Below are 25,128 nucleotides of genomic sequence, written 5' to 3' on the forward strand. Positions count from 1 at the left end.
TTACACCTTCTAGAGCACGTTGGGTGGCACGCGATACATGCGGACGTGCATTGTCCTGTTGGAACAGCAAGTTCCCTTGCCGGTCTAGGAATGGTAGAACGATGGGTTCGATGACGGTTTGGATGTACCGTGCACTATTCAGTGTCCCCTCGACGATCACCAGTGGTGTACGGCCAGTGTAGGAGATCGCTCCCCACACAATGATGCCGGGTGTTGGCCCTGTGTGCCTCGGTCGTATGCAGTCCTGATTGTGGCGCTCACCTGCACGGCGCCAAACACGACCATCATTGGCACCAAGGCAGAAGCGACTCTCATTGCTGAAGACGACACGTCTCCATTCGTCCCTCCATTCACGCCTGTCGCGACACCACTGGAGGCGGGCTGCACGATGTTGGGGCGTGAGCGGAAGACGGCCTAACGGTGTGCGGGACCGTAGCCCAGCTTCATGGAGACGGTTGCGAATGGTCCTCGCCGATACCCCAGGAGCAACAGTGTCCCTAATTTGCTGGGAAGTGGCGGTGCGGTCCCCTACGGCACTGCGTAGGATCCTACGGTCTTGGCGTGCATCCGTGCGTCACTGCGGTCCGGTCCCAGGTCGACGGGCACGTGCACCTTCCGCCGACCACTGGCGACAACATCGATGTACTGTGGAGACCTCACGCCCCACGTGTTGAGCAATTCGGCAGTACGTCCACCCGGCCTCCCGCATGCCCACTATACGCCCTCACTCAAAGTCCGTCAACTGCACATACGGTTCACGTCCACGCTGTCGCGGCATGCTACCAGTGTTAAAGACTGCGATGGAGCTCCATATGCCACGGCAAACTGGCTGACACTGACGGCGGCGGTGCACAAATGCTGCGCAGCTAGCGCCATTCGACAGCCAACACCGCGGTTCCTGGTGTGTCCGCTGTGCCGTGCGTGTGATCATTGCTTGTACAGCCCTCTCGCAGTGTCTGGAGCAAGTATGGTGGGTCTGACACACCGGTGTCAATGTGTTCTTTTTTCCATTTCCAGGAGTGTATATGGTACACTAAACAGCTGACAGATCTAAAGAAACAAGTTTTGTTACTGTACAACATATACAATAGTATTAAGTCTGACTGGCAAATCAGCCTATGTGGAATGCAGGAATGAATACAAAAAAGCCATCCTGCAAGCCAAAAAAAACCTACAAAGCCAACAGCATACATAATTCCACCAATAAATGCAAAACCACTTGGAAAGTAATTAACAGTGCTGCCACAGATACTAAAAAAGACAAAATTAATATCGCACCACAAACACTCAATGAGTTTTTTATTAATTCAGTGAAAGAAATAGGAGAGACAATTATCAAACCAGACATTAGTCCATCCGAGTTACTCTCCCAAAATTGGGGTAGACAGTCACTAAATACAAGCATCCTAACCTTCTACGAAGTATTGCTTAGATATGTACAAGGGGTCATAAAACAACTGAAATCATCTGATAGCTTAGATATATATGGCATATCATGAAACCTGCTAAAAAAAGTGTGTGATTGCATTCTGTACCCTTTAACCCATTGCATAAACAAGTGCTTACTTGAGGGATATTTTCCTGATGAGTTAAAACTGTCTAGGATTGTCCCAGTACACAAAAAGGGAGATAAAAACTCTCCATCCAGTTACAGGCCTATTTCAATAGTACCCACATTCTCCAAGGTAATAGAATGCATCATGTACCAACAATTATCATCTCACTTTGAGAATCTAGGAATAATTAATGCTACACAATACGGCTTTAGGAAGAATCTGTCGACCATTGATGCCATCAACACAGTAATCAGTTACATCTTCAAAGTTTTTGAGAACAAAGGCTTTGCTCAGGTCTCATTCTGTGACCTAAGCAAGGCCTTCGACTGTGTTGAGCACACGCCACTACTAGAGAAACTAGAATTCTACGGCATCAAAGGAAACAGTCTCAGACTATAAAAAGCTTATCTCAACAACCGTAAACAGGTAGTTTGTGTTGGTAAGGAAATGTCAAACATAGAAAATGTTAAAGTAGGTGTGCCTCAGGGATCTGTACTGGGGCCCTTCCTCTTTCTGATAATGATCAATGACCTCCCCTCGTTTATTAGATCCACCACTGTATTGTATGCAGATGATATGACTTTTCTTCATAGCAGTAACAATCTTAATGATCTTAAAACTTGTGCTGAAAATACACTCACTCGTGCAGCATATTGGTTCAGAGCAAATGGTTTCCTGCTAAATGAAAATAAAACTCAGCAGATAATCTTCACTCTAAGAGACAAGCCACTATCTGATGACCCTAGTTCTGTTAAATTCCTGGGAGTTTATTTAGATGAAAAGTTATCCTGGAGCCAACATGTAAACTATATTAGTAGTAAGCTATCTAGAGTAATTTATTTATTAAGACAACTCAGAAATTGTGTACCTGAAACATACATCAGATCATCTTATTTTGCATTTTTCCAAAGTATAATATCCTATGGCATTATCTCGTGGGGTAACTGTAGTCATATACATGACATCCTATTATTGCAGAAGAAAGCCATTAGGATAATTACAAATTCTTCACATAAGGCTCACTGCAAACCCTTATTTGCTAAACAAAAAAAAAATATATATATATATATATATATATATATATATATATATATATATATATATATATATATACAATGTCTTAATCTTTACAAAGAAGAGCCTACAAGATGTGAAACGTAGAGAAAATGTACATTGTTACAACACAAGAAGCATCAAACACATATACACGCCCTGCCACAGACTATCAAAATCAATAAATAGCTATGAAGTCACAGGGCACAAACTATTTAATAAGCTGCCACATGCTATACAGGATCTTCCTGAACATACATTCAAAGAAAGACTGCATGAATGGTTTATTGCCCACCTGTTCTATGATACCAATGAATTCTTCAACTGTAAAATGCAGTAATCCAACAGATGACCCACTGTACATTTATTGTAATATAAGCTAAAATATTTCAGTAGTCAATACCTTATCACACTGTATTGTAAATTGTAACTTCATTTGACGTTGTCAATTGCTGTAATGGCCTAAAGACAATAAAATCTTTATTATTATTATTTCATTGATTGATCTCTATGATCCCATGCCAATCACGATCATAATTGACTATATCTTTTTTACAGAGTGGGCAAGTCAATGATCTCAGTGAACTCATGATTTCACTGTTCGTCAACCTCTTTCCACAGATGCTCATGCCTCTAGCATGAAAAAGCCATCTAGCTGCACTGGATCTCAGATGCTTGTTCATGACAGTCTGCCCTTTTCCAAGATCATGTATGTTGGCTGATTTCCTGTCTCCAACACATTTCTCACTAGAATGATTTCTCATGCATCTCTGCTCTGCTTAAATACTCTCCTTACTGTGTCACATTCCCACCATGATACCAGATGGAATTCAGCCTCACAGTGGGCAGAGGTCATAATGTTTCAGTTCACCTTTGAATATCTCTAAAATTTCTTTTGAATTTCTAGTTGACTAGTTTTACATTTTTAATTTTAAGGTAGACACAAAAATGACTCAATGCTCTTACCTTAAGATTCCCAGTGGCAGCAACTGAAGTGTAATCAGTAGATAAATTAAAATTTGTATGATATAAGCCATTTCCTGTTTGCAGTCCAGCTTTGACATCTACATTCTTGAATCTCTTGAATGGTGTATAAATGTTCATGTGCATATAATGAGTTTCGGGCCTATATATAGTGCTTTCCAAAGCTGTGTAATTCAGTAACATACCTGACTGTGAATAAACACAAATAAGTAATTAACAAATACATTTTAATAAAAATGAGTGTGTATTGTCATGAAATCAAATAACTTTCACTTTGCTCAGTCAAGCATAAGAGAAATTTATTTCATACGTACCACTGCCCAGTTTCCATCTGTATCTTTGGATTTGAGGTCAAATAGCAAACCAAAAATTGTCTCAGTTATTTTGTAGTCCAGATCAGACTGTATCTCTTTAAAAGACGTAAATGGAGACGTTATAACCAACTTGTTAGTGATGGTGAAATAGTCCTGTGAAAGTTCATATTAACACAAGCTTAATTTAAGTTTGAGATACTATTATGTACTATTTCAGACTGATCTATCCTGATTAACACACAACTAAGTAAAACAACAGTATTATTTTTTAAATAGTATAGTAAAACTAAATTTGCATTACACTTAGTTCACAATTTATGGCAAAAATTAGAGAAACTTGGAGACACTGCATTGCAACATATATTGAATCCTGAGAAAAACTGGTTCATAAACATTAATAAACTAATGTTTGTTAATGTGAATGAAAAAGATAGTAAATTATACTTGGATCATCTATAAAATCTCCAAAGGAAAGAAAATAATCAAGGCCAAGGCAGTACTGATGGAAGTCAGTTTAAATGGAATGGCAATGGAGAGAATGTCTGACACACGTGGGAATAAACTGCAGAAAATAAAACTGTAGATAAATACATAGCTACAAAAGAGGAGAGCTGTCTTTCCAAAACAATGTAGGGCAGCAGACATTAAGCAAAACATTACAGATTTGATGGGACACATACTGGTAATTCATGATATTTTAACTCTTTCATGAGAGTATCACTGTTCACAGAATTTAAGATATTGCCTCAATCACCCATATCCCGAGTTGCCAGCTACTCCCCAGCCCTACCACATCCCCTATTTCTGCTGCCTCCTTCTCCTGGCTCTTAAATATTGTACTAACATGACACCCAGAATTGATCAAAAAATTTCTCTGTAATATTCAATACACCAAAGATATGAACTGCTGCACAGTTTTAATGCAATATGAGCAGAAAGTGAAATTTCTTGAGAACCAAATGCACAAATTATCACAATTGTATCAAAGCAGTCTCAAATTATGTATCAATTGGTGGTTACAACACAATAAAACTTTTCACTGTTTCACTACAGCTGATAGAAAGAGAGAAGTATCATTGACTATTTAAGCATCCTGATGGTTGATACTGAAAAAAACCTTCACTACGGCACATTACCTTACAGTATACTAGCAACATTGCCTCATTTTTGCAAATATTGGATCTAGATGATCCACATATTTGTCTTTATTTCAGAAAAATTATTTTCATCATAGAAATATTTGCTATTTGATGCCCCCTTTTAAATGCTGCATTAGTGGTACATTTGGATAAACTATTTGGTCCCACTGTTCATGTACTACAATACACAAATGTGTCTGCATATATACAGCATCTGTCAGCTTAAAACTGTGGTGATCATGATTGAATAATGCAGCTGATCTATCTTAATGGTCCCTTGGGAATGGTCTTAATATATCACCTTCTAAATATTCTATGGTTTTCTTTGCATGAAAATGTGAAAGTATTCTGTGAATATGACAAGCTTTTGACCTTACAAACTGAATCTCAGAACATCAGAAAAGGCATTGAGACTTATTCTGGACAGAGCATATTAATCATATTGTTACAAAAATAGAAAAAGCTCTGAATGTCTTACATGCTGTTAAGTCATGAGTGGCGAGGAACTCAACTGGACATCCTCATCACATTATACTAGGCTGTTCCAGTGCCATCCCTGAAGGACACAATCTCTCCCAGATACCCCTGAGATCCCTTGCAGGCCGGCAAAGCTAATAAAAGCTACCACAGGTGGCTCAATCACATGCATTCAGCATGTGCACTAACCATGTGACCTGTTCAGAACTGTTGTGTTGGATCTGGCGCAGCTGCCTGGCTGCCTATACATCAGCGATTTGCCCACTTGTGCCAATGGGCATTCAAGCTGGAACAATATATCTTATTCTATGGACTGAAACACTGGACTATAGGAGTCTTCTTTTTGCAAATGCCTCACAAAATGTACTACAAAAACTAAATGGACATATATGGTTCCTAGAATCATTTATATTGTCACCAACTAATGAAATTCTAATAGTGGCCAAAGAAATTTCTGTTGGTATCTGTAGAGAAGTATTTAAAAAAATCTGATTAAAAAATCCATAACAATTAGTCATCCTATCATGGATAAAGATCAGTATTTTGCAGAAATAAGATACGCAGAAGGAAACAAATTGTCACCTCTGTTAGGCTTCTGCTGTCTCAGATTGATGTTTTCTTTGATACAGAAGCACCAAGTGTCATCACTGTTTGGCCAAGATTATAAACAACAGTCTGTGAACCCTATGTCTTTTACCTCTGAGTCAGAACAGCTCACAGTGTAGCATAAATAATATTATAATAAATTACTTTTAAGACAGATAGCCACATTTTCTGCTTATACACAGGGTGAAAATTAATAGGGACAAATTTGTGACCGGAAAAGGAGGAAAAAAGGCCCTATGAATTTATGTCCAGAAATGCATCATTGCTACAGTAGATGGTGCTGATAAATGAAAGTTCATCTGACCATATGCTGTGTGTTCCCTGTGTGTTGCAGGCTGCATGACTGACACAGTGTACAGTAAACAGCAGAATGATTCAGTATTCACGTCAGGAACAAGCCGAGATGGTGTTTGTGTATGGCAAAGCAGATGGAAATGGTCAAGAGGCAGCACAGCTATACCAAAACAAGTACTCTCACACACACCAATCACATCGCCCATTTCAAGCCCTTTCTGGGTGTGATTATGGATACTTTCAGACAGACCAAAAGAGGTGGCAGACTGTGAATATGCCAGATTTGGAGGAACAGGTTCTACACTTGTGATGCTATTTGGACAGAAGCCAGAATGTGTGAAAGAGTGCAGCAGTCCATGACGAGACATATGAATGAGTGCATCGCATCCCATGGAAGCCACATTTATTCATCAGTGCCATCTAGCATGGCAGCGATGCATTTCCAGACACATGTTCATATGACCTTTTTTCCTCCATTTCCAGCTGGGAATCCATCCCTGGAGTTTGTCGGTTTTATTAATGTTCAACCTGTATATATGCAGAAAATGTGGCCAGTTATCTTACAAGTAATTTATTACAATATTATTTACTCTGCACTGTTGACCCATTCTGATTGGTAGGTAAAAGATATGAGGTTGATAGACTGTTGTTTATAATATTTATAAACACTGGTGACACTTCGCTCTCCTGTGTCAAAACATCAATTTGAGACAAGCCTTTCACTACCAGTGGTGATGGATTCTCCCTTCTGGGTATCCTCTTTCTGCTGAATACTGAGCTTTATCCTTGACAGGATGTCTTTGACCATCCGTTGTGACCTGGATGCAATGCAGCTCCGTATCATGTTCTGGAATGATTTGTTGTTGCTGCATGCACACTGCCCATTTCTGGACACATGTTCATAGTAGGACCTTTTTTCCACCATTTCCAGTCAGGAATCCATCCCTGCAGTTTGTCGGTTGTATTAATGTTTACCTTCTATTTTGACAAATCCAAAACATACAATGAAGGGGACTGTGAACATTATTGCCTACAAAAAGTTTTTGATGGTGTTGAGCCATAGTCATGCAACATTTTTTAAAAGAGTAAACTGCTATTTAATAGTGTATTAATATATTTATCTTCTGTACTATCTAGATTTCAGCGTTCATGCCTTTATCAGGTACAATGCTAAAAGTTGTTAGACAATTACTATGTTATATCTGTTAAGGCAGTCCAAAGGGCCTGCTATGGACTGTCTTAATAGATGTGACACAATAATGGACTAAAAACTTTTACCATGATACTTGATAATGGCATAAAAGCCGAAATCTAGATAGTACAGGATATACATATAGTAATACACAGTCAAATGGTGTTTTAAAAATTAAATAATCAGTTACATTTGGAACCAAAAAAGGGAGCAAATCATTAATTCTGACTATAATTTCTTCAGAGCAATTAGAGCATTGGAAGTGGAAATATGATAAACCTGTATTTATGATGTGGTGGAATTAATAACAAAATTCAGGAAAGAAAATATAGTTGTTCATCTAAAGTGGTTAAAGGGGAACCCAGGTGTTCAGCATAATGAGGTAATAGATGGTCTTTCAAAAGTCACCATCAAAGAAGAGAATCCACTATTTGTACAGCTTCCATATTAAGACCTTCTTCGTGTTTCAAGAAATGAGACATAACAGCAATGGGAACAACAGTGGAAAATATCATGGGAAAAGAGATTTTCAATTTGTTTCTGTACAGCACACTAATCCAACAAGAGCATAGTACACCCTGAAGGATCTTCCAAGGAGAATGTGATAGCAATTATTCAAATAATGTTGAAACATATGTTTTCTTGTATGCCTCTAAAGGAACAGAATGATAGACTCTTCCACATGTAGAAAACATCCAGAAGATGACACAGATTTTAATCAAATCATTTTAGGATGTCCTAAATATATGCCACACAAAAACAAACTATGAGAAAAACTTGCAAAAATCAGACTCCCTGGCCAACAAATGTTAAACTCTGATGAGTCAGAGCAGTTGACCACCCAACAGTTGTCAACAATGTGTGGGGTGGGGGGGGGGGGGGGGGAGGGGGAAGAATGGAAAGCTCTCCTACAAGATCTCCATACCAATCTTGTGGACACCATGGGTGCACATTGCAGGGCATGCACTGCAGTCTGTGGTGATCATACACCATATTAAGAACCATCTCCCACATTTCCAAAAAGCTAGGGGATCATCATAAATTGCAGTGACTTCACTGTTATTATTGTCTTTGGATAAACATGTCACATCTGTTTGTCTCATTGTGTGTTTCTTTCAGTTACTTTCTGCACTAAATTCGAGTAGTTCTTTCTATGTATGGTCCAAGTTTCAATGAGCTATGTTGCATGGCAGTGACACGTTGTGTACAAGTTACTTTTGTCTTTTTCGCACATCAGTGTATTTACAAAATAACTAAAATAGTATCTATATGATATCTAAAATTCTTGTGCAGAAAAAAAATTGTTCATGTAGTATCATAACCATCTTACTTGGCTTGTCCTGTATTAGTAGTACACTCCTTGTACAACATGTAATCTACATGAGCAATTAAAAAATAAAATGCAATATGTTACAATCTTAAATTTAGAATTTTTTCATTAATTCTTGGAGTGAACATGACCCTTTAAATGTCATGACTTGCTCCACATCATTACAATTTATGGTATAAAATGATCCGCAGAACATGAAACTACCTAACTAATTAACTATTCATTAAAAATGTAAATATGTGCTCTATTTTTCTACAAATTCAGATTTTAAAATTTACAGTTGCAGTTCTGATACATTATTGTACATGATCTAGATAATATGCAATGGTAAGTCATTTTTCTACATTCAGCTTTAAAACAAAATACATAAATTTAAGTGCAATTCTGTGATTGCTCCATACTCACAATGAAGTCAAAGTCATCATAAAATTCTGCTGTTCCATTAGGCAAAACCAAGTAGCCATGCACTGCATACAGAGTGTCTTTCTCATCAATTTCCAAAAATCCTTTAATTGTTGGGTAGATAACGGCATCCAGTTCAACAAGACCTTCCCAGCTAAGTGCCTCTTCATATAGACTATCATCATAATAGTCATCCTCTTCTGCTTCCAGAAAATTCAGTTTCTTGTTTGCTATTTGCAGATCAACTGGTGGACGTGGCTTATTAAGTCCTTTCACTTTCACTCCAATCTATAACATGCAATAGCTATGTTTCAAGTTGTCTGAGGTAACAAAGTATTTATATTGGTTCTCAAAGTGATTAAAAACTTCATTATATTGTAAAATTATATATTATTATACATACCTTCTTTCCGGCTAGTAGGAGGCTCATGTCAAAATCAAGTCCATTTCCATATAAAATCTTGGCAGTAAAGCCAGTCTCTTCAAATCTCTCTACTGGTGTGTAAATTTTATATGAATACTCAAAATTTGTAATATTCATATAATACCAAATTCCAGAAAATCCTAGGATTAGTTTGTTCCAGCCCACTTTGAAATTTGCCTGTAATAAATGAGAAGTATTGACAAACTTAATATTCTTTAAAATTACTTAAGCAATATGTAGCACTGTATTTCAAAACTAAAATAAATAAAAAATAAATAGAAGCATGTAAAGTAATGGTAAAATGATGAATGCTTGAACAATGAAAGTCCACCTGAATGAGCATAATAAAAGGAATGTTAGCAAGTACAGGGACAACCACAGTGCTACATACTGCTTAGCAAAGATGTTAAATGTGTAATTATGGGCAGGATAGTACACTACTGCAAGGGAGACTGTTCCAGATGGGTTGGCCTCATATTTGGGCTGGCCAGTGCCCTTGGGTGACACAGGGAAGCAGAGCTCCCACAGTCAGCAAAGAGTGTACTGATACTGGTTATTAAGGGAATTACTAGTAAGTAAATGTGAATATAATGGTATATGTTGAATGAAGATAGTTCAAACTATAAAGATATTGTGCTGTTTGGGACTTTCTTGATGTAAGAACTGCTTGAAGATTCTCAGGCACAGTGTCAGATCCTAGAGTCTAAAATGCATAATATTTACATGAAGCACCTGCTTGTCATCTCTACCTGTGACTGTGGCTAGCTGTTGTGTCTTGTCAGTATATACACTGGTTCACTAGAAAAGTATAGGTACCAAGAGGACCATATCATCGTCACAGGGAACATTGACATCAATACCCCTGTGGGGGAGGCTAGTGGCAGATGCTGCATGCATGGCATGGCAAAGTTCAGGCACAAATTTTGGACCCCTGTGACTGGGTGTGGGAAAGATGTTGGTGCTGGCTTAGCTGAATTAGTTTGTCGGCAGCTGATGATTTCTTTGTTCCACCAATACTGGTTCCCATGCTTTTCTGAACTGAAAATATGTGTCTCTGGTCATTAAGTTGGTAGCTATAAATATTTCAACTTCTTCTTTAATGACAAAAGTGAAGTATATGGAGGCTAACAAGATCTTGGTCTCTCCATAATTCATGCTGTTTCCTGTATCAAGATTGTTTTCACCAATAGATTTTTGGCTCACTTAATCTCATGTTTCATCTGGTTCATTGTATCTGCTTTCAACAGAGTGACACATTGGCTAGATGTGTCACTGCATTAAATACAGATATGATGAAGATAGACATCTCCCTCCACAAACTGAGACTCCATCATTAAAGAAGTAATCAAAGTCATACAGCTAACAACTTAATTAACAGAGGCAAAGCTTTTCAACTCAGAAAATTATGCGAACTATCACTGGTAGCACTAAGGAATCATCAGTCACAGACAAATAAATTCAGTGCAATTATACTGATGGGTAGTCAAAGCTGGGACAGTGTAAGTAACAACAAATAAAAGTCTCTTGCCACTGTTTCACTTATGAGACAATTCCTCTCTTTTTTTATTGTAAGTGGCGGTAGCAGGCACAAAAGCAAGCCATGCCACGAGCGGCGACAGGTCGTAAACACCCATTATCAGAATGCGACAAACAATGCATGACACAGTACAATAATGGTTGATTGGTTGGTTGGTTTGGGGAAGGAGACCAGACAGCGTGGTCATCGGTCACATCGGATTAGGGAAGGATGGGGAAGGAAGTTGGCCGTGCCCTTTCAGAGGCATTTGCCTGGAGGGATTTAGGGAAATCACGGAAAACCTAAATCAGGATGGGTGGACGCGGGATTGAACCGTCGTCCTTCCGAATGCAAGTCCAGTGTCACAGTACAATAATGCATTTTCAGCTTAAGAGTGATGTAAACACCTATAACAAAGAGAACGGCGCTTATCAGATCAAAGCTAAATAAGCAATCGATTCAAATCAGATGAAGCATCTGAAAAAGGAAGGGTACCCGTATAAATATGGACGGAGTGCCTGAAACATAGCAATGGCTACTTGGTAAAGCTTGAATGTTAAGATTATGACTCAAACCAAACTACTGTAGCTGTATCTTCATCCATTCGACCTAAATTGTGTCTCATGTTACAATTGACCAACTTTGTTTTGATTTGGAGGTGCGGTCTAAAACTTTTCTCTCCTATTGAATTTCGAGTCTCAAATTTCAGGTACGGCATAGAGTCAGGAAATTTTGTTTCCAATGATTTTGAGTAATCTGCCAATCACCTAAGAAAGGCAATAAGTCAAGAGTGCAGCAGTTACCACAGGAATATTGTCTTGGATATATTGTATTAGTTCGTTAGTAAGATTTTAACCTCTCAACTAGAATACTGTGTGGAAAGGATACTGAAAAAATATCGGGCTGTATTTAGGAGAAATAGATCTACAATGGACCAGATATTGTTTACTGGGGCAACTGCTCAAGAAAGCAACTTCATATGTTGTACATTGGTTTTAAACAAGCGTGTGACAGTCTAGAGAAGAATAAGATTCCCCTGATTATTAATGATTTTATAATTCCACTAAAATTTGAGAGCCTGGTGAAAATGACAATGAAAGTAACAGTTATCAATGTCAGAACAGGCAAGAGTTGTCAGAAGGATTCCATTTAGGGAGAGGGCTGCACTTCTCTTTAACTTAGGAGTAGAAAAGGTAATACATCAAATGCCAAAGAAACCAGGGGTAACAATATTTAACCTCAAGTCCAGCTGGTGGCATATGCAAATGATGTAGCATCAACTGCAAGAAATGTCAGAACTTTGCAGGATAATTACACTGCATAAGAAGTAGTGGTGCAGAGGTTAACACTGTATGTGAATACAAGCAAAACAAAGTATATGATGATAGGAGATCCTGGTAGGGATATAAAAGAGACTTCAATAAAATTAAATGGGAAAGAGTATGAAAGAGTGCAAGTGTATAAATATCTAACAAAAGATGATAAGACAGGAGTAGAAATTTAAGAAAGGACAGTAAGTGGATAATTCCTTGTAGAATCTATTCAAATCTAGAAATGTTAGTAGGAATACAAAAATCAAAATATGTTTGTCTATTTTAAGATCTTTAGTAACAAAAACTTTGATGTTCACCGATGACATTGTAATTCTGTCAGAGACAGCAAAGGACTTGGAAGAGCAGTTGAATGGAATGGACAGTGTCTTTAAAGGAGGATATAAGATGAACATCAACAAACGCAAAACAAGGATAATGCAATGTAGTCGAATTAAGTCAGGTGATGCTGAGGGAATTAGATTAGGAAATGAGACACTTAATGTAGTAAAGGAGTTTTGCTATTTGGGGAGCAAAATAACTGATGATGGTCGAAGTAGAGAAGATATAAAATGTAGACTGGCAATGGCAAGGAAAGCATTTCTGAAGAAGAGAAATTTGTTAACATCGAGTATAGATTTAAGTGTCAGGAAGTCGTTTCTGAAAGTATTTGTATGGAGTGTAGCCATGTATGGAATTGAAACATGGACAATAAATAGTTTGGACAGGAAGAGAATAGAAGCTTTCAAAATGTGGTGCTACAGAAGAATGCTGAAGATTAGATGGGTAGATCACATAACTAATGAGGAGGTATTGAATAGAAATGGGGAGAAGAGGAGTTTGGGGCACAACTTGACGAGAAGAAGGGACCAGTTGGTAGGACATGTTCTGAGGCATCAAGGGGTCACAAATTTAGCATTGGAGGGCAGTGTAGAGGGTAAAAATCGTAGAGGGAGACCAAGAGATGAATACACTAAGCAGATTCAGAAGGATGTAGGTTGCAGTAGGTACTGGGGGATGAAGAAACTTGCACAGGATAGGGTAGCATGGAGAGCTGCATCAAACCAGTCTCAGGACTGAAGACACAACAACAACAGTAATGTATGGATCAGAAGGGTGGGTGATGACTACAAAAGAAGAAGACTGGATACTGAGATTTGATAGGAAGGTTTCAAAAAATATATTTGTGGCAGTGAGAGAGGAAGAAAGCTGCAGAATAGGGACAAATGCAGAACTATAGACACTTCTTGAACAGATGAAAATTGTAACAAAAATCAAGCATGGAAGAATAAGATGGGCTGGTCAAGTATAGAAAATGCAGTAAAAATCAAGCATGAAAGAATAAAATAGGCTGTTCAAGTACAGAGAATGCCAGAAACGTGGAGTGTTAAGAAATTTTTTACAAGAAACCTCAAGTGGAAAAGGAGAAGAGGAAACCTCAGGAAAAGGTGGCTTGGAGAAATGGAAGAGGATCTAAAAGCAATGAGAATCAGGAACTGGAGAAGGAAAGCAACAGATAGAGATGAATGGAGATAGGTGAAAAAGGTGGCCAAGGTTCTCCAAGGACTGCAGCACCTACCAATAAGTAAGTAAGTGCACAAATCACTGAGCCACAACAACTAGCCACAGTCACACCTGACGAAGGTGAGCAGTAACCTTGTGGAAATATTGTGCTGTGTAGACAATACAATTAGATTCTGAGCCCAAGAACCTTTCAGACTATATACATTTTATATGTTTTCTGAAGCACCATATTTCTTTTTACCGACAAGTGTCAAATGAAATGCTTTCACACACTGAGCTGCTGAATGTGCAGAATCTTCATCAATAGTGGACAATGTAGATGGTATCTCCTTGGATTTTTATTAGTTTCATGACAAAGAAATAGTTGTTCACACAAACATGTATGCAAATATAAATGTGAATTGGCCTCACTGACGTGCATCTTGGGAAACACTCTAAATCTGTGTTACACTATCACGATAACAAGTTCATTGTGGTGTATTAGATCCCCTTCAGCAGAGCAGAATTTATAAGAAAGTTATGTCTAGTTTTATTTCCAAAGGTACAAGTGATAAAAGTGGAAATAAAATACTACATAATTTAATATTTTATGCAACACTGGTCCTGAAAGCTTGTGTCTAAACTCTCATGGGGTTTCAAAATGTTTTGATGATAAATTGTGAGAATTCTTTCTACGTATCTAAGCCATTTACATGTTCTTTGTATGAGCAAAAAAGTCATTTATTACAATACATTTATGACAGAGTCACTCCTTTAATTTCCATAAACTGAGTGATTTGCACCTGAAAAGCAAAGAACACATCTGAAAGCATTGTTTCTGTTAAATCATTGCACCATTCAAAAATTAAAATTTTAATTTACACCTCTTGCATTATTAACAATTCCATTTTGCATACATTAGTAATCTAGTGAAAATTGTATTGTCATCAGTATAAGTATTTCCCTATTATGAATTTTCAATAATGAACACCAAATTATTTGTAAATTACCGTGTTAGGCTTTAATTTTGCCATTATTACTGCTTCTCTTAGAAATTCCATTGGAGACAAAACTTGGAACACAATATCAAAATTTTTGGAGTTGAGAATATAGAATTGCACTTCTACTCCCAAACCACCAACTGGACTCTTCACAAGAGCAACCAAGTGTCGTTCTTCTTCAGAATACCCAAAACGACCAACTATTGTGCTATAATTTGGTATTGGAGTAGTGATATTGAAATAGAGGAAACTGTTTGTGAGCTTCTCAAAGTGACCTGTGTGTGAAAGAAAAGTTCATATATTACATATTGTAGTACTATATTGATAAGTACACAAATATAGACAATGGAGAAAAAACAGTAAAAGAAACAGTGTGGAGGATATTCATGGATATTGTTTTTTACTGAAACTTTCAGTGTGATAAATGAATGTATTTATGTATCTCATCACTTTGATCTCTACGGTAATGAAAGAAAGACAGAAAGGAAGGAAGAGTACGAGATGCCTTCTGACTAACTATAGTTTTTTAATTTAATTACCCTACATCACACAAAAAACATGGTTTTGCATATGTTTCACAGGTTTATATTTTAGAAGACCTAGGTTTCAGGCTAGTAGCCCATTTCCAGTGTTACTGTGTCAAAGATGTTATTTGTGTGCTCTGGTGTATTACAAATAAAAAAATCTACAACATACAAAGAAAATAAGTGGTAATTTGAAATACATCAGAGCTTATGCAACAAAGAAATTATATGATGATATGAAATATTGCTGATAGAATATCTGATGGATTACAGATTAAATATTAATTTAAGTTAACTGATTATTCTATCGCTTCATGATAGAACACCATAATAACAAATAAAAATCACTATATTGCTTATATTCTATAGGATCTTGTGATTTCTGCTAGAATTTCCCATCTCTTCCAGAGATGTCATAGCAGCCACACCTAAGGATCCACCATAGTGATAAGCTAGCAATTCATTCAATCTGGATTGCGGCAAGTACTTCCTTATGCAGACTCCACATAACTTCATTTTTGAAAAAGGTGTCATGCACTTAATCTTTTCTAAGATGCCCTATTATTGCAGCTGCAAGACAGCCAGTGTCAAGTAATGATTACAGAGATTCTGTGCTCTCACATATTGCAGTTCATGCATCAGTTCCACTGGGGCATTTCCAGAATGAAGGGTCTTGCCTGGTGCTATGTGTTCTGGCCATGTGTAGATGAAGATATTGTGAGAGTAGCTCAAAATTGTCAGGCATTCCAGTAGCAGCAATAAGTACTGTCCCAAACTTTCCAGTCATGGCCTATGCCTGCTCACCCATGCATGAGGTCAAGAGCATGCTAATTTTACATGAAAGTTCCATGGGGCCACTTGGCTGATTCTAATATACAATCTTCTCATTTCCAATATGTAATAAAATGCATCAAAGCATTATGGAAAATACTGCCAAGATCTTGCAACTACATTTTGTACTCAGGACCCCCACTAACTCTTGTCTGAGGTTATGGTCTACCATTTGCTCTTTTGAATGTTCAGCAGTTTTGCACTCACAACGGAATTAACAATTTTACCACTACTACCATTTCACCCTGTGTCTAATGCCATTATATAATGTTTGTGATAATGTTTAAGATGCAGACTGAAAAAATCTTAACACCCACATCTATTAGTCTTGCACTGATGTCCTATTTGTCCTCATATCAGGCAACACCATTCTAAGATTGAATCCCTGTGAAACTTTTGTATGGATGCACTCATCACTTATTGCTAGAATTGATTCAGCCCCAATCAGCACAAGTTTGAAGAAGAAGCAGCTGCAACTTTTACAGTCAGAATCCTCATTTGGAAGTACATGTTCAGACACATATTTGGCTGGATATGTGACTCCATCTCCACCCAGCGAGGCCACCATCTGGTCCTGGTAGCCAAACCTAGAAGCACCCATTGCAAGTGCTGGACTCACACTTGTTGGGCCAACTCTACCTCTGGATATGCCACACTAGTGAGGGCAGCTTGCCTCATCCACTCCAACGACTGATGAAAGCAATCTTATTATCCAGTAGTAAGATAACACTCATGCCAGTGGATGCCTGGCATTCCCAGTTTTCCAGCCATCATACATCACCCCAATGTATCTGGACCCAGATGATACATAAGAGGAAGGCCAATATGTGCCAGATCTGATTTCAGACCCACAGTCCACTCAGGAACCAGCAGGAAGCTGCAAGTCCAACCCACTGCCCACTTTGACATCTCTGGGGTCAGACTTAAGAGTGCCTCCTCTACCACCACCAGCATCAGGAGCTGCACCCCAGCCTTCGCAGCAGGATGTTCTAAACTCACCTTATCCTGCCCCACATTGGCAAGGATGGTTCAATGGCAAATGAATTTTGTATTCCCGCTGGATATACAGGAGAGATCAGCCAGGATTTAATTAAACTATTATGCAGTTTCTTGTAATCCCACTTGTGATATGGATGGATCAGTTGACACTATTATGCATATGCACCATGAGGTCACTTGGCATGGCATGGATTGATACATCCACCAGTACCAAGTCACATGGGTGAACAACAGTGGCAGATTTACGAGCTACTGCAGATTGTCATTGTCTCACTTATCTCAGCTTGCTGATGTGTACTAAATGCTCTCTGATTGACAACCTTGTGATACTTGGCTATTTCCTGGACAATGATTTGGATTCTGTTATTCCTGACTGTCAACATTGATCTTGCATACAGACATTTTTATTTTCCTTATGTGGAGAAGTCTCCATTCTCCATTCAACTGCATATTGCATGTGACATGGGTGAATTAAGTGTGTTTGTGTGGAGACTTACTGTGTGGTTCATATCAGAGAGCTTCCCAGGCTGAAAAAGATACAATGCTCTGCAACACTAATGTTTGAGTTATTCAGTAAATCTCCAGAATTTTAACTGGAATTTGAGAGGCTACTGCAGGGTTTATTATTTCCTTTGCCTGCTTTCTTTCTTTTCTTTTTCTGCAGTATGCAGGAGTACACAGGGTGGGTTGACAACCATTGTTTAGAGCTTTTGTTTTGGCAATGCAGTGTTTTTAATGAACATCCGTTGTGGATATATGGACAGATGCCAGATATATATATCATAAAGTGAAATGCAGCATGTTTATGCAGAAATGGTTGCTCTGAAGGAGCTGGATCAGAGGAGTCTGTGAACGTATATTTACCCTGTACTTTAAACAGATTGTTGCTTCTTGTTTGGATATCTATACTTTGCTTTCATATTGATTTTATGTTTCATGTGAAAAACGAAACAGGTACAGCATAAAAAAGGGACATAATGTTATCATGGCCTTAACAACAGAGAGACAACAATGTGTTTAGCTCCATATAATATTTTTTTTTTTTTTTGGGGGGGGGGGGGGGGGGTTGGTGGTATGAATTTCCCCACAGTAAGGCTGTAGCTATTTTTCTATCACTGTATTCCTGGATACTTGCGTTTACACATTTCACTTCCTTACATTTTCTATTTGCTCCACAACAAGGATGGGAAGCTTGAGATTATCCAAACCATTTCCTCCTTCCATCTGCATTACTGGTGCACTTCATTTTTGGTAATTTGTATTTCAGTTAAGTGGAACTGTTAAATACTAGTATACATTAGTTTAAGAGGCAAAGGTGTTATAAGTATGGCAAATGAAACTTCCTGGCAGATTAAAACTGTGTGCCCGACCGAGACTCGAACTCGGGACCTTTGCCTTTCGCGGGCAAGTGCTCTACCATCTGAGCTACCGAAGCACGACTCACGCCCGGTACTCACAGCTTTACTTCTGCCAGTACCTCGTCTCCTACCTTCCAAACTTTACAGAAGCTTCTGTAAAGTTTGGAAGGTAGGAGACGAGGTACTGGCAGAAGTAAAGCTGTGAGTACCGGGCGTGAGTCGTGCTTCGGTAGCTCAGATGGTAGAGCACTTGCCCGCGAAAGGCAAAGGTCCCGAGTTCGAGTCTCGGTCGGGCACACAGTTTTAATCTGCCAGGAAGTTTCATATCAGCGCACACTCCGCTGCAGAGTGAAAATCTCATTCTGGAGTATGGCAAATGTTTGGAAGTTATGCTAAATGTTCTCATTATATACTTTGACTTCATTTATCAGAATTGCTTTACTCTGCAATGGAGTTAATGTTAATAAAATATCTATTCAAAAAAAATAAAAACTTTAAAAATATTAAATACAGTGAACAGGAAATATATCTTGTAGATTCTTCTATTCAGATCTTATAATTATACATTCACTTCACAGTACATTCACTTCTCAAATGTATCTGTTGCTAAAAACAAAAACTAGTTTCTCATGAAATGTGATTTATAAAAAAAAAAAAAAAAAAAAAAAAAAAAAATATATATATATATATATATATATATTATAATTTCTATGCAGATTTTGCCTCCTTGTCCAGGGTTCAGAGTACAGTTCAGTATTCTGGTTTAATATCTTCAACAAGCTCTCATCATACGTATGGCAGTATATTGGCAATCATTCTACATTTTAGTGAAAATTAAAAACATATTATTAGCAACAGTTTACACAAATTATCCAAGTACATAGACTGCAGGATCAAACAATTTTGTAAGCTGTATGACAGTGCTCACTGGGACCAGAATTCAGTTATTACAGGATATACGGAACTGTTATTCTCAATAAATATCAGAGTAGGCATGTTATAGTCTTCGGCCTGCAGACTCGTTTGATGCAGCTTTCCACACTACTCTATCCATTACTAAATAAACTGTCCCTTGATAGTTCAGGATGGGTTCTGTCAACCTATCACTTCTTATAATTTAGCTGCAACATAAATCTCTTCACCACCCAATTCAGTTCAGTACCCTTTCATTAGTTACCTTATCCTCCCACTAGCCTTCAGCACTCTTATATGGCACCACGTTTCAAGAGTTCCTATTTTCTTCTAGATTGTACTGTTTATCATTCATATAAAGCTACACTCCTGACTAACACTTTCAAAAAAAGAGTCAAATTTATACTTGATGTTAACAAATTTCTCTTTTTCACAAAATATTTTCTTCCTATCACCAGTCTGTGTTTTAGATCCTCTTTGTCATTATCAGTTATTTTGCTATCCAACTAGCAAAACTCATCTATTACCACTTGAAGGATCTCATTCTCTCAGCATTGCCTAATTTACTTGGGCAACAATCTATTACCTTTTTTAAATTTTTGTTGATTTTCACAATGTAGCCTCCTTTCAGGCTGCTATAAGTTTCATTCAACTGATCTTCCAAGTCCTTCATCATCCCTAACATAGTTACAATGTCATTGTTAAACCTTAGAGTTATTATTTCCTCTTCTTGAGTTTTAATTCATATTCCTAATGCCCTCATTGGTTCCTTAATTTCTTGTACTATGTGCGGGGTAGATAACATTCATCGTAGGCAACAAACTTTTTTCACTCCCATCTTTACTTCTGCTTCTCTTTCATGTCCATTGATTCTTACAACTTGAAGTAATGTGTGCAGACTTCAAAGCCACACACATTAGCGGTGTGTTATCATCTGTGAGAATGAGCCATGAAAGAGCAATACTGTGAACTTCTGATAGAGCCTGCCACAGGTGAGTGCCTATTTAAATCTTGCTGTGATATGCTCATGCTCAGTTTTGTGTTATTATGTTTCACATTCATTTGCCTTATCTTATTGTGTTCAGTGTATGTTATGGTGTTTGTCATACGTCCCACATTCTAATAAAGTTGTAGTAATATTCGTAGTTGTGTTCTGTGTCCAAGTTACAACACAAGTGATGATGAATGTGGGACTGTTCTTCACACGGTTTAAGCCTCTGGTTAGTACTTCATTGTGTCTACAATGTCTGACAGTGCTACTGATGAGCTTTTACACCAGCTGGTTGATCAGCATGGGGTTCCTGTTGTGACACTGCAGCATCTCAGTCAGCAGCAGGAGGTGTTTGCCACAGCTCAACACACTCAAATCCAAGTATTGCAAACACTTGTCTCTGTTTTGGCCAATTTGGATCTGTTTCAATTTAGATTGCCTACCATGTCACCTCTTGCATTTTTTGTTGTTTACCCACCACCATTTCCAGCTTACAATGAGTCTGCTGAAGAATCGGAAGCCTACAAAAAATGGTTGTGGCAGCATTTTCATGCATCTGAATTGACTGATGTTACCTTATGCCCTGCTTTATTTTGGTCTTGGTTATAGCCTCACATGTATCAACTCCTTTGCCAACTGGCCAACCTGTAGGATCTGTCTTCACTCTGTTTTGATAACATGTGTGCCTTTCCTTTGAAATACTACCATAAATGGATGCACATCATTGTCACTCGAGTTGACTTCTATTGGTGTTGCATGAAACCAGAACATTCCTATAAGACTTGGGCAGTTCAGCTTCATGGTTGAGGCCATCATTGTCACTTTGTCACTGATGTGCATACGACCAAATGGTTTGTGATGCAATCATTCGCTTGGCCCCAATTTTGAGGTTCATGAGTGGGTCCTTCAATGTGAAAACCCCTCCCTCTCAAACGTTCTGGCTATTGCAATATCATTTGAGGTTTTGGGGGCTCTGGGTACTCAAACGAAATTGTGATGTGAGGTGAGGTTGCAGAAGTTCAACCCACTTCCCACTGCCATTTTTCCGACAGTTCACAGGGGAATGATACGGTGGCAGTGGTCCGTGTGAAAGCTAAACATCATGCAAAATGCAAGCCCATCTCACTGTGCCAGCCATGGCTGCAGTAGAAGTTCAGTAAACCTGGTAAGGAACAACAACGCAAGACCTCCAGGCTTCCCTCTAGTCTGCCACATTTTGTCACCCACGATAGGTTGGATTGTCCTAAGCACTGGGCTATTTGCCACCAGTGCCACAAAATGGGACATGCTGCTCCTGTTTGCAACAACAAATTCTAACTACCTATTGCAGACACTGACATGGATGTCAATTGGGTACCAGCAATCTCTGTTGCACCCAATATAGTTTTATTGATGTCAAGGTTTATCAGAAGGTTTTCCACATGCAAGTCGACACTGGTGTTTCCATTTCATTACTCAACTTGCAAACATACATGAACTTGGATTCTCCCCACTTAGTGCCAGTGTCATGTACATTAGTCACCTACAATAAACAAAGCATTCTGATATTAGATAGTCTCTTGGCCCCCATCACACATACATCTCTGTTTGTCAGCTGACTTTTCTGGGGGTGAACAATGCACCCACCAAAAACTTGTTGGTTTGGATGACTCTGACCTTTTTGGGTTTACCATTTCCAGTTAAGTTAATCACATCTCTGATCAAGTGCCTTATATGCAACTTCACTTTTTATACTCTGAGTTTTCTGCACTGTTTTCTGCAGGCTTGGGTTGTGCCAATAATTTCAAAGCCCACATCACCATGAAACCTTCGGCCAGACCCCGTTTCTTTCATGCTCGTATGGTGTCAATGGTACTCCATGACCAAGTCAAGATGGAGCTCAAACACCTCATGGCCTCAAGGGTAATCCAACAAATTCTGTCCAATGATTAGGCTACCCGATTAGTCATTGTAAAGAGCCATCAGGATAGTTATGCCTTTGTAGCAATTTCAAAGTTTCTGTCAATGCATAGTCTATCATTGACATGTATCCCTTGGTGTGCCCAAATGAACTTTTTGCTAAGCTAGCAGGTGATCAGTATTTTTTGAAGATCAACCTCTACAATGCATATTTGCAACTTCCCCATTGATACTGCCTCTCTATGGCTCTCAGTTGTTAACACACCTTTTGGCTTGTATCCATACTTGTGGCTACGATTTAGTGTGGCCAGCACCCCAGCAACTTTTCAATGGTTTCTTGAAAACCTCAAAGGGTCTGTGCCTGGCTGTGTGAACACCCCTGATGATATTGTGGTGTCCAGTTCTTCCACTGCTGAACATCTCAACGACTTGCATACACTCTTTTCAGTGTCACAGACACCCAGGTTAAAACACAATTTGGAAAAGTGCAACTTCTTGCAGCCTTCTATTGTTTTCTTGGGTTCAAGGTCTCTAGCACTAGTATCAAACCACTTCATCAGAATGTCTCTGCCATTGTGTCTCTTCTGCATCCTACATCAGTGAAGGAACTCTAAGTTTTTCTAGGTAAGATTGCTTAATATCATCAGTTCTTGCCACATCCATTACATGACTTACTGTGTAACGGGACATGTTTCCATTGGTTGCATGCATTTGAAATGGCATTTTCCAAACTGAAATCTATGTTACAATCTGAATCTTGTCTCATAACCTACCATCCGGAAGAACATTTAGTGTTAGCAACAGACGCATCCCAGCAGGGGCTGTGGGTGGTGTTAGCTCATAAATATTCTGATGGCTCCAAGCAGCCTATTGCATATGCATTGAAGATGCTAAATGCAGCTCAGACTAGATATTCACAGAGAGACAGAAAGAATCCCTCACCATTGTTTATCAGTTGGTGTAGGCTAGTACTACTGATCTGATTTTACAGACTGTGATAAATTGCGTACAACATGGCTGGCTTGAGACCCCTGCATTGTGGGCATCTGACCCCCTCCGTAACTACTATGTGTGTCAGCATAATTTCTCTGTCATTGATGGTATCCTATTCCTTGATATGGACCATTCAGGTCATCACGTAGTGGTTCCCTCAGCTCTCCATTCAGATATCATGCAATTGCTGCACTCTGATCACTGGAGGGTCTCACACAACAAGTGTTAGCCTGCTGTCATGTTTCTTGGCGTGGTTTGGATGGTGATATCACTCATTTGGTTACGGCATGTTCTCAATGCACATAGCAGCAAGCTGCTCCACGGTTGCAGCCTTCACAGGCCTGGGATCATTTCCACATTGATTCCACCAGCCCTTTCCTTAATGCATACTGGATAATAGTTCTCTAAGTTCCCATATGTGGTTTTTTGCCCATCAACTTTGACCTCTAACACCGTGGCAGTCCCGTCAAAAAATTTTTTCTATTGAAAGACTTCAGACAACATTGATCTCTGATAACAGCCATCAGTTTGTGTTGCTGGAGTTTGCTTCTTTCTGCAACACTTGCAGGATTCACCACATTTTGGCCCTGGCCGTCTGGACATGCGGGTTTGGTCGTCACCCAGAACGAATTCCCACCATCATCTCCTGATGCTACGGCTGCTGTCTCTGCAACATCCACACAGAGGAGGGTCTCTGAGCACATCATTATGATAAGTTGCTTTTGTGTATGGAACACCGGACAGCCCTATACAGGACACTGACATCGCTACGCCAGTCTGCATCTTTCAACAAATCACCTTATGTGGCTGGGTCTCTGCCATGATGTACGAGGGGTCCCCCATCATTGGTGGAGGAATCTGTCACAACTTCTTCAATACTGCTACCAGTACTGATGCACCCGCCATCCACACCGGAGTTGTCTCCTCCATTTCAGCCGCCAACTGTGGGGGCACTACCACCAGCAGGCCCTGGACCTGATGTAGACATGGAGGTCATGCTGAAGTGACCCATCCTACAGTATGGGTTGACACGAGAAGGTGGACTGTGATGCTGCCTGCACCCCAAGTACTTCCAACCATATGTCCCAGTATCAGTACGTCATCTCAGTCACAGCCTCGTGGAGGAAGATGCCATGGACATCTCGTGAATTCAAGCTGTTCTCCTAGGGAAGATGACTGAAGTAATGTGTACACATTTGAAAACCGCATGCATTGGCAGTGTGTTGTCATCCGAGAGAGTGCGCCATCAAAGAGCAATGCTGTGTACATCCAACAGAGCTCACCACAGGTGAGTGCCTATTTAAACCCTGTCTCGCTACATCCACACTCAAGATGGCCGCCGAGTAAGTGACGCCAGAAACCATTTCCAGAAAGTTAAGTGATTTAGACAGGAATATAATTTAGTTTAACGCCGACAACAAATTAAATACTTGCATTAGTGTATCGTTTAGTCTTGTCATTAAAGGTTTGACTTTTCTTTGCGTATTTTTTCAGAAAACACGAAAAGATCGTAACTTCGT

At 39.0% G+C, this 25,128-nt stretch overlaps 1 protein-coding gene across 1 annotated transcript in view; it reads right to left on the bottom strand.

The window, feature by feature from the left end:
* Positions 1–25,128, bottom strand: part of LOC126469699 (apolipophorins) — a 738,135-nt gene that overhangs the window by 415,626 nt on the left and 297,381 nt on the right. The window contains exons 30-34 of the mRNA XM_050096873.1: positions 15,111–15,376; positions 9,751–9,948; positions 9,351–9,635; positions 3,908–4,060; positions 3,576–3,782 (exon numbers count right to left, since the gene is read on the bottom strand). Of these exons, the coding sequence (XP_049952830.1) occupies positions 3,576–3,782; positions 3,908–4,060; positions 9,351–9,635; positions 9,751–9,948; positions 15,111–15,376 (1,109 nt within the window). The remainder of the gene's footprint in view (positions 1–3,575; positions 3,783–3,907; positions 4,061–9,350; positions 9,636–9,750; positions 9,949–15,110; positions 15,377–25,128) is intronic.

The sequence above is a fragment of the Schistocerca serialis genome, chromosome 3 (genome assembly GCF_023864345.2).
Source record: "Schistocerca serialis cubense isolate TAMUIC-IGC-003099 chromosome 3, iqSchSeri2.2, whole genome shotgun sequence".
Classification (NCBI taxonomy): domain Eukaryota; kingdom Metazoa; phylum Arthropoda; class Insecta; order Orthoptera; family Acrididae; genus Schistocerca; species Schistocerca serialis.